At 43.8% G+C, this 11,368-nt stretch overlaps 1 protein-coding gene across 9 annotated transcripts in view; it reads right to left on the reverse strand.

Moving 5' to 3' along the window:
- Positions 1-9,569, reverse strand: part of PPM1A (protein phosphatase, Mg2+/Mn2+ dependent 1A) — a 48,115-nt gene extending 38,546 nt beyond the window's left edge. For 2 of the 9 annotated variants that reach the window (XM_058429363.1, XM_032135082.2), the window contains exon 1: positions 5,765-5,848. Coding sequence is in view for 3 of the 9 variants with exons in the window: in XM_058429357.1 (XP_058285340.1) it covers positions 9,277-9,475 (199 nt within the window). In the remaining 6 variants the exon portion in view is untranslated. Of the gene's footprint in view, positions 1-5,764; positions 5,867-5,889; positions 6,062-6,568; positions 6,711-9,276 lie in introns of those variants that run through there. The other 7 variants (XM_032135081.2, XM_058429362.1, XM_058429357.1 and 4 more) reach the window with 7 other exon arrangements.
- Positions 9,570-11,368: the final 1,799 nt, after the last annotated feature.

Here is an 11,368-nt window from a genome sequence, read left to right on the forward strand (position 1 = left end):
GGTCTCATTAGCACTGTTCTCCAGCAAATGGATCTAAGCTGGCACTGACTGACTATATGAAATTACCCATTTAAAAAGCCAATAAATTTTACTATGTATTTTCTTTTTTTTTCTTCTTCTTCTTTTTTTTTTAGACGGTGTCTTGCTCTGTTGCCAGGCTAGAATGCAGTGATGCGATCTCGGCTCACTGCAACCTGTGTCTCCCAGGTTCAAGCAATTCCCCTGCTCAGCCTCCTGGGTATCCTGGGTAGCTGAGACTATAGGCGCGTGGCCACCATGCCCACGCCACCACACCCGGCTAATTTTTTGTATTTTAGTAGAGACAAAGTTTCACCATGTTGGCCAGGATGGTCTCGATCTCCTGACCTCGTGATTCGCCTGCCTCAGCCTCCCAAAGTGCTGGGATTACAGGCGTAAGCCACCACACCCGGCTTGTATTTTCTAAACACTGAAAATAGTCTAGCATTTTGAAAAGCTTGAAAGTCTAGCTTAGAGGTTTATCTGAACACAGAGTATGCATATTATTAGATACTTGTTGGGTTCAAATTAAATCAGCTGATAGTAATCTCTCTTCTTTAACACATCATCTAATTCCTATGATTCCACAATTCCACTCTGGTTAAAAGGACACAAAGTTCATGATAATATTTGCAAATGTAAAATACTCTGAAAAGAGATATGTGATTATAAATGTCCTGTTAACCCTCAAAGCCAAAATGTAGGAAGTTAAAATGAAGCCTGTAGGTCCAGAATCAGTCAACCTAGTCTTCTACATCAATATAAGAACACTGCCACACTTCAGATTTGTATAATCTTCACACTTAAATATCCAGGTTCAGAAAAAATAGCATACAGGAGAGAGTCAGAAACGTCTGCTACGACAAAGCTTGTAACTACTTCTACTACCTCCTCCTACAACAATCACTTTCACTCCAGGTAGATTTTGCTTAATACTTAGCAAATATCTGAATGTCTACTATCCATAAAGCACTGTGCTAGCCGCTAGCCTTTGGGTAAAGTAAAAATTTATTTTTCCCTTTAGAATTAACTGAATGCAATTATAATTTAGACACAAATACCTAAAGGTAAAACATATGATAGAAATAATACACAGACATCGCTTTAAGTACAGAGAAAGGAGAGATTAAACACTCTGGGGGTCAGAGATGACTTTGTGGAAGAAGAAATATTAGAAATAAGCTTTGCTAAAAGAGAAAACCAAAGCTGGAGAAGGAAAGAAATGAATTCCAGACTGCCCATTAGCATGAGCAAAGATCCATGGAGAGAAAAGAGTGTGTTCCAGAGATAGCAAGTGTACCAGTTTGGTTAAAACAGACTAATGTCTTGAGGTCCAATCATGGAAAGTGCCAAAAGCCAAACCAAGAATTCTGAACTCTATTCCAGAGGTAAAAGGGAGTCACTGAAGTATACTGAGAGAAACGATATAATGAAAAACCATAGTTTAGAAATAATTTTGATGGTTTATAGAATCAGGGAGGAGATGCAGTACAAGATGCTAGCAGGAAAGACACCAATTGGAATGCTAATATCTTGGTTTGGGTCTGCAGTAGTAAGACCCGCACTATTCCAAGACAATTTTTCAAACTTAACCTAGAACTCACATATAAAGCCTTAATGCCTTTTATAAAGACTCCATTTTTTAAAAATGGTAATAAGTGAGTTAATCAGAATGATTTAGTTTCCTTACTCTTTTGCATCCTTTCCTGTAGCAATGATATCTTCCTGCTCATTTCTAACCATAAACTGTAACTCTTCAAAATACCAACCCTTGTTCTTCCTTACTGACTGATCATTCTAGCCTGAACATTCACCTTTGCTTTATTACTGTTACTCTTTATCCGCAATTTAACCATCTACTCCCACCTAATCATTAACTCCAAACCCTTGACATCTTGCCAGCTTTGCAGAGCCAAATAAAGCTACTCATACTCAACTTTCTCTTTCTTCTATTACCTCTTAACTTTTAGTCTATTCAAATGCAAGCTCTCTAAACTCACAGAGTTTACAATGTCTTCTAAATTCTCTACTCAATCTCTAGTTTGGCTTCCAGGCTCACTGCAAAAGCTATACTGAAAGACAACCCTCTCATACTAAGCAAGTCTCTATACCCCTAAGTATCTCAAGATTTCATATACTCAATAATAACAGCTACCATTTATTTGGCACTTTCTTCATGGTAGAAAAGATCTCAAATGCTTTATATAATTATTTTATTAAATCTTCAAGATAAACCTTACGACAAAAGTATTTCCACTTGACATAAAAAAAAAAACAGGTTTAAGAAATCAAGTAGCTTACCCAGGAACACCTGGCTAGGAAGTAGGAGAACAGGGATTCAAACTCTGTCCTTTCTTTCAAAGGTTAGTTTTATCACCATGTCCACCATGGGGCCCTTCAATGTGGCTCTACTGATTACATCTGTTCAGAAACATTTCCCCAGATCCTTCACTAAGGATATCAACCACTTGAGAATTAACATGGATTCCATTCCTTTATCTAAACAATGGTACTTGAAGCCATAAAATGTTTAGCTTTGTTAACTTCTGAAACTTTGGGAATGAGAAAATGAACTTAATTTCTTAAATCTTTTCTGAATGTTTTAGAAGAAAACATTAGTCTTGCATTGGAAGACTTTACATAAACTTACATGGACTTGCTTAACTCTAGGAATCTATGAATCGTAAGTGTTAATGTTTAGCTTTTGAAATTTTAGTTCCTGGTAATAAGGAGGTTCATCTAATTGGGAAAAATCCACTCAGTAATATCTTGAAAAATAATTTTATATCTACCCAGATCTGATCCTGGCCTGTTATTTAGGTTCCCTGACCCTGTATTTCCTTATTTACAAAATGAAGATAACATCATATATTTTAGAAGGTTACGGCAAAAAATTAAAGCCTAACACAAATAAATGGCCAAGAAAGTACGGCTTCCATTACTTTCTTCTGTATCTAGAAGTAGTTTAGACTCAAAAGATTTTAATTCTAAATCGTATCAGCCACAAAAACTAATTGCTTTTAATCCAGATCTTAAATATGGATACTACATACACTTGGTCAATGGATTCCAAATAAAAATATTAAGAATTATAAAAACTCAAGATCCCTCCTTTATCACATATTTACTCAAGGAAGCTTAAAACATCATAAAAACAGTTTAAGAGTCTAGTTTATTGATACACATTAAAAGCCTGTACCTTTCCTCAGTTCCTTACAAAAATTGTAAAGTCTATTACATTTTAGATAAAGGTATACAGAAACTTGCCTCTCTCAATTGCTTATTTTCTCTAGCTCTGACCTGCCTCAGCAAAAGAAAAGCCTGGTAACGAGATTATCTAGGTAGTACATGGATAGCTAGGACATTCAAAGGTCAAAATCATCAAAGAATATATTCTGGAGACTCAGAATGAAGTATAAAATTGTTACGTAATATGGAGAACATAAGACATTAGAGTGAAGGGTAAAGAATATAATCAATCTTTTGATTTTGATATAGGTTAACCCAAGTTTATTTCATATATGAATGGCTAATAATCCCAGGTCAGTTAATGTATATATCTTGGCTAATAGCAAAATAACAAACACAACTTAATTTTAAAATTTGTTATTTGAGATGGAAGACAGGACATATTGTGACATAAAATTACTTAGAGGAAGACACAACTTTTATCCAGTTGCCTCACTATACCTTCTCCCCTTCTCCAAGGTTTATATATTTAACAGGGCCATGCCTTGTTTTATCTTCTTGCTTAACTCTTACAAAACCCTGCCATGGCCAATTTTCTTATATGGCCGTCCCTTTCTCCTGATTTGATTAAGGATGGAAAGTATTCAAGAGTATACTGACTCAGAGTCAGGTGCCCAGGCAAGAGTTAGATAATCGTTTGAGAGGATCATCAAAATATCACCTTGTTATATTATTTCTACATGAGCATAGATTTACATCTTAAAAAATTAATCCGGCTCTCATGGGTGAGTATTTCAGAGATAACAAGTTCTTTGTGGATATATGCCACTCTTTGGTTAAAAATTACAAATAAACACGCACAGTTAAACCAAAATCAGCTGTACATTCTATTAGCTATTAGAGTAAACAAATGGCCTAGATGTAATCTGAACAAACTCAAAGACTATAGGTATTTAGAAACTGCTCAGCAATATTTACCACGTGACAAAATGATGTTGCTATAGATTTCTTTCAAAAACAAATCAGGTATTACAGAATTTTCAAAGGTTTAACAAGACCCAGCTTGAAGTGACAGAAAAAACCTTCATAATGTGTTTTTATAATGTCCTTCACATCAGACTACCAAGGGTCCTGTGCTTGTTCAAACCTGTAGTCTCAACCACCCTTTGTCTCCCATGAAATCTCCATCCTCCTTCGTCTCAAGAGTTTCTCTACACATCTCAATCCCAAAAGAAAAATCAATAGCTTACAAGAATACAGGAATAGCTTTTCTAAAGAACCATCACCAACTTAGAATTTGTTAAATAAAACCGAACCGAGAAAGAAATCCAGCCTTAGAACACTGAAACATCTAAGTGCCTGACACATAACAGGCATTTATTTGGCAAAGGTACGTTGACTAGACACACAATATTGACAAAAAAAATTTAAAAATGTAATAACTGGACAGTACATGTGATAATCTAATCTGCCCAACTGGCTTTACTGATCTGGAAGCTGAACTCAAAAGGTTAAAGGACTTGTCCATGGACACAGGTATTTTGGAGCACAGCCATGACTAAACAATCCTTGTCTCCTACTGCACTGTTCCCTTAACAGGTCATATACCTCAGCCCTTCACGTAAAAAGATACAATATGTACACAAAATACATAAAAAGATAAAAGCCAAATAAAAAGCAATTTGATGACTATTATTTCTCAAATATAATTGAGGTAGTTAACTTCAAACATTATCAGTCTTAATACACCTTTCCCATAATGTAATTACTTCACTGATCTAAAAATGTTTTATGATATCAAATTAAAATGTCTTAGGCAACTGCCATGTGCAGGAAGTTCATTATAGTTTCAATAATGTGGTACTGCTGTAAACTTCCAGGTTAAAAGTAATCATCCTTACATGATGGAAAGTTTAATCAGATACATATAAGTTACACATAACAAAAACAAAACTATAACACTAGGAAATGTTACTTTGTGCTTCAAATTATTTATTGGTAAAGAAAGCATTAAGTCAATAAAAGCAGCATCTAAGAACAGAAAATCTCCTTATTTTCAATTTTCTCATTTGTAAAATAAGGAGTTACAGAAATACAATCTTTGGAAAAGGCCCAATATATAGCAAGATAAAAGTATAAAAGTGAAGTGTTTCAAAGAGAGTTGGGGACCAAGCTATGACAAATTCCCGAGTGCTCTGGAACCCCATGTCTCAGCAGAGTAGTATTTCAGCAAATCCCTCCACTTTTCGGAGCGCAACACATGTAAAGTGGTTGTGTTTAAAACCCCAACGTGCAAGTTTGAAAAGACTGTTTTACAAAACAATTGTTAAAATGTCTAATTTCTCTCAATAATGTCAAAATCATTTCCTTTGAGAAAATGATACGTATCTCTCATACTCTTCCAACCACTTCTTAAAACACATTCAGCTCATTATTCCAATTAGCAGGAAACTTGCGGTGAGGTGGGGTAGCACACAGATCCCATGGCTTGGACAACTGAAGCACGACTTTTGTGGATTTGTACCATGTAGTGTTTGAGAAGAGAGAAGAAAAATACCTCAGGTGATGAAATTTTCAAAACGTATCTAAAACTGCAGTTGGTAGAAGGCTCTCCACAGCCAGCTGTCTTTCAAGAAAAGGCTCCAAGTTTATTTAAAATCTACAAGCAGAACAGAACCATACCTCAACCAAGCTCTAACATCAAGAAGTTTTACCCGATTTACGTAGTTAAAAGGATGAGAAATCGGAATTTACTTCAATGGATTTGTTCGATGCCTTAATAATGAATGAACTGGACGCATCACTCACTGACTTGAGTTCTGAAGGAGCCTCTCAGCCCTGCCCCCTGTAAAACCTTAAGCAATTTTTACAGAATTAGGTTTTTCGAGGCTAAGCCCGGTTCAAAGGAAGTCTCCCCGCCTCCCTCCCAGGGGCCGAAGCCCAGGACAGCCGGGGCGGCGCGCCCGGGCGGGTGGGGGCGCGGGGACGCCCCCTCCCCGCTCGGGAAAAGTTCCGCAGACCGCTCTCCGGCCAGGCCGGCCCGCGGCCGTCGTCTGCGTCGCCGCCGCAAACACCCCTCCTGGCCGCGGACAGCCAGAGGGTCGCGCCCCCTCCCCGCGCCACCGCCACTAACACCCCGCCCCCGCCTCCCCGCCACCGCCCTCGCCGAGCGTTAACCCCTCGCCGCCCGCCGCCCGGCTCGGGGGAGGAGGCCGGCCAGGGGGTGGAGTTGTCGCGTCTCCTCCCGGGAGCGCCCGGGCAGACGCCCGGCTTGTTTACAGGCCCCAGGCCTGCCCGCCGCCGCCGCCGCGCAGGCCCGCACCGCCCGCCAGCCCGCCGTCGGCCCGAGCGCCGCACTTACCCGGAGCAGCCGCAGGCGGGCAGGTCCCTGGTCGGCCGAGGCGGCAGCGGCGGCAGCCGGGGAGGGGGTCACCGCGGCGGCGACAGTGGCAGCCGGGGAAGGGGTCACCGCGGCAGCGGCGGGCCAGGTCAGGCCGGGGAAGGGGCGGAGGAGGGGAGGAGCCGGGCTGCGTCCTGGCCCCCGGCTCTCGGCGCCCTCGCGGCTCAGATCATCCGGGCGTTGGAGACGGAGGCAGAGAGCGGGTCCCGGAGAAGGAGGAGGAAGAGCCGAGGACTCATCGCTTTCGCGCCTCACCTGTCTAGCGTCCCCCCACCCCCCCCCTCCCCAACCACCCGTTCCGGAGCAACAGCCGCCTGAGGACCCGAAGCTGCGGGCCGGACCGGCGCCGAGACCACTGCTCTCTAGCTCCCGCGCGCGCTCCCGTCCCTAGCGCCGCCGCCGCCGCCGCCGCCTCTAGCGCGGCCCCGCGCAGGCGCGCTCACGACCGCGTCGCCCCTCCCCCACCCCTCTGCTCGCCCCGCCCCACTGGCTCCGCCGCCGCTACAGCTGCGGCGCGGCGCGCAGCCACAGAGACCCGGATGTCGTTGGGCAGGAACTGCGGCGAGGGCTAGTGGGCGGGGGAGGGGCCGCCACAGATGACGTCACTGCCCTACCCAGCTTCTTTCTCTGCCGTTGCCGCCGCCGTTGCCTTACGGCTTGGAGCACCAGGCCGAAGCCGAAGGGAGCGTCCAGATCCCGGATAGCAGCCAGGACCCAGGTCTTCCCATTCTGGCGCCAGGGACTGGACAGAATGTGCAGCTATTAGGTGCCCAGTAGATCGACAGCCCCTCCGTGCCCGGCCCTTGGCCAAGTAGGGTCTCGGAAGCTACCCCTACAGCGTCCGTGCCCCAATCCCTGGCTCTTCTACCTGCCTGCAGATACAAACCCCACTCCCTGCGAAGATGGTGTACACGCAGCCCCGAGTACAGACCCGGAGCTGTCCACCCTTCTTGGGCGCCGTCTGCCCTTCAAACCCATGGTGGGTCCCAGGCAGCTGCCAGACCCCCCTACCCCGGAGTCCCACGCCTCCAGAGCCTTCCTCTCCCAGTGACCCCAGGAAGCCCAAGCAGGTGCCACGGCCACACACCTCGCTTCCCAAAGGGCAGAGACACACGCACGCTACCACCGCCCACCCACGTGCGAGTGCAACTGATTCACGCACGGGGCACATGCTCTGAGTTTCTGGCAGGTTTTCCCTCTGTAGTTCAGGGGATTCCACATTGTATTTATTTGCACATGTTAGATAATCACGTGATTCTGTCCCAGGGGACCTCCAACGACCTCCAATGAGGTAGGTTAAGGGAACAGGATTTTTTCAAAAATCAGGAGAATAATCAGAAACATAACAGCTGCTTCTATTAAGAGGTAGAGATGAGCTAAAGTTAATAGAAACTGCACGTGCCGGCGGCTAAAATCCAGTTTAGCTAGCTAGAAAACCCGATCCACGCTGCTTGCAGACGCCGGGGATAGAATGACAAACCCTAGGCAGCCAATGAATCGCAGCCTAGGAGCAGTACATCACCAGCACGGGTTCCCATTGGCTGGGATGGCCTTCCCTCTCTTGTCAGCGTCTTAACCAGTTCACGAATTTGACCTACACCACATTCACAGGAAAAGAAGTTAGAAGAAAAGCCCGTATTTTTAAAAGATGTTCTGATGCACACACAAAACAAAGACTTCATTGTAGAAGGCAGGTTCTTTTACTGGCCAAATTGAGTTCTGGCTAGTAAAAAAGGTAAATTTATGTTGAAGGCCTCTCTATTTTACTTGAGGAGCTTACTATAGCAATTTGCACCCTACTACTTTCTATCTCCTAAACCATTTTGTTGCCCCAACTCTTAGATCAAAAGCAACCTCTTTATTCTTTCTGGCATTCAGCAAACATTTAGCTGCTGGTTTTAAAGTTGTAAAAAGCCATCTCCGATTTTCTCAACATGACTTTGGGGAAGGTTCTGTTTCCTTCACTTTTAGACCTAGAACCTAACAACAGGATCAAATATATAATCGCCAGTCACTGGCAAACCAAATCTTCAAGGAATCCAAAAATTACTCAATATCTTTGCGGTTAGAATTTTTTTGTTTGTTTGTTTGTTTGTTTGTTTTGAGACAGAGTCTCGCTCTTTCGTCCAGGCTGGAGTGCAGTGGCGCGATCTCGGCTCACTGCAAGCTCCGCCTCCCGAGTTCAGGCCATTCTTCTGCCTAAGCCTCCCGAGTAGCTGGGACTACAGGCGCCCTACACCACGCCTGGCTAATTTTTTTGTATTTTTAGTAGAGACAGGGTTTCACCGTGTTGGCCAGGATGGTCTCGATTTCCTGACCTCGTGATCCACCCGCCTCGGCCTCCCAAAGTGCTGGGATTACAGGCGTGAGCCACTGTGCCCGGCCAGAATTTCTTAGAAGATGAACATGGATCATTTCCAGATATACAAAATAAAAATAAAATTCACTATGCATTTGGTCTCAGTATCATCTGAGGATACATTTCCTAATTCTCCACATACCTCCCCCAAGCCCCCTCTTAAAATATATGCAGTAATGTGAGTGACCCCCTCAGGACGCTAGTATTTGAGAATACCCCTCACCATCCTTTTACACTGAAGCCAGTCACTACTCAAGAGTTAGAAAGCCAACCAGAACATAGGTTCAACAATTCCTTCCTCCTTCACTACCTGTTTCATATTTTTTTCTCTTACATATCCTCTTCACTTGGTTTCCTCTTTTCTCATTTCTCCTTCTCTTTCTTCTCTTTTTCTTCTCTTCTCTTTTTGCCTTAGTTGCCCTTCTCTGCCCCATTCTTCTCTTCTCTCTTTTCATTAGCTTAGTACAAATTGTAGCTTCTGCTACCCATTTTCTCCCAGAACAGAACATGCGAGCAGACAGTGCCCCTAAATGAATTTCATTCAGGGAGAGGGTGTGCCCCCTACCATGGCCCTCCTTCCTCCCTCCCCTACATCATAATATGTAATGAGAAACTTAGCTGTGTAGAGGACTGTTACAGAATGAAAAGGATTAGAGAATCCTGTCCTGTGTGACATCACTGGGGCAGCCCGTTGGGGAGGGGCAGAGGGGAGCAGCCAGCAGTCTTATGCTACCACTGTGGCTCATCCCAGGGCCTGAGAGAAACCTGGGCAACTGTGAGCACCAGAGGCCAAGTCCTGGACAGTCTTTAGGGTTAGGCTTTCACCTCAAGATAGCCATATATGGCCACAGCCTTACAATACTAGCGTGGATCTTGTCAGATAAGTTCATCTGTTCATCAGATAGCTATTGTGCACCAAGCACTGTGTGGGACACTGGAGGTAGATAATGACATCAATGGGCACGCCCTGCCCACAAAGAGCCGACATAATAATAAGAGGCACAGACAAATAAGTCAGCAGATAGAAAGGAAATTGCATACTGTGATCCATGCTGTGAGGAAAATAAATAAGGAAACAGATGGGGGAGATGACTTGAAATAGGTGTTCGGTGCAGACCTCTCTAAGAAGGCAGCATTTGATCTAAAGGATGAGAAGGAGTCAGCTTCATAATCAGGGGAGAACTTTCCAGGTAGAGGGATCAGCATGGACAAAGGGCCTGATGTGGAAAAGAGCTTGGCAGAAAAGAGTTTTCTACAGCCCAAAGACAAGTTCAGCAAACTCAAGGCAAATAGTTTATAGTCATTTAAGCTTCGAGAGTGTTTCAACGTGGACATTAGGGATATTTAATTTATAAGCAGGAAACCACATTGTGTGGAGGGGTATAATCCATAGAAAATAATTTGGTGAGTTGATCTGGTGCAAAAAGCAAAGCAACTTTTTAAAAAATCAAAATTAAAAATAGTCTGGATGCAGTGTCTCACACCTGTAATCCCAGCACTTTGGGAGGCCAAAGCGAGTGGATCACTGAGGCCAGGAGTTCAAGACCAGCCTAGCCAACATGGGGAAACCCCATCTCTACCGAAAATACAAAATTAGCCAGGCCTGGTGGCGCACACCTGTAATCCCAGCTACTTGGGAAGCTGAGGCAGGAGAATCACAGGCAGGAGAATCGCTGGAACTCAGGAGGTGGAGGTTGCAGTGGGCCGAGATCACGCCCCTGAACCCTAGCCTGCATGACAGAAAAAAAAGCACCTTTATTCAACTCTTGAAATTGAGAAGTGTTCCATAACCCCAGGAAAGACCCGTCAGACAATCCAGCAGCAGCTAGAAAAGAGTGAATTATCAGCTTCAAATAAATAGTTTTCCTCCCAATATGGGTACCTATTTGTATTAAGTAAAGACTAGCACAAATTTGAGTGGGCTTCTTCAAGACAATTCTTCTGGGTGTTTACTGTCTATTCTGGGCATTACAGAAGATCTCAAACTAAACCATACTTTTGAAAGCAGCGACACACTGCATCCTTAACAATGGTGGCCTGGTTGAAAACAGTGATGAAATGGTCATCATAATAAAGCCTTTTATCTGTACCTGACTCTGCAGTTTACAAAGCACTATCATACAGACAAACCAGTTTAATCCTTTCAAAAACCCTTGCAGGTAGACTGGGCAAGGACTCTTAATCTCCTCCTTTACAGAAGAGAAAACTAAGCATCTGGTAGTAACTACCCAGGGTCACAGAAATTAATGACAGGTACCCGGGTTTGTCCCCTGTACGATACTGGGCATCATCGCTTTTACATGCTGGTAGTAAAGACAGCAGGAGTGGAAAGAGTGCTGAACTTAGTTCTAGTCAGTGGTGTGGAGAGCTGGCCTGTACTGGCTCATGACAGCAGATTATTA

This window comes from Hylobates moloch, unplaced genomic scaffold (assembly GCF_009828535.3).
Source record: "Hylobates moloch isolate HMO894 unplaced genomic scaffold, HMol_V3 SCAFFOLD_16, whole genome shotgun sequence".
NCBI classification, from domain to species: Eukaryota; Metazoa; Chordata; class Mammalia; order Primates; family Hylobatidae; genus Hylobates; species Hylobates moloch.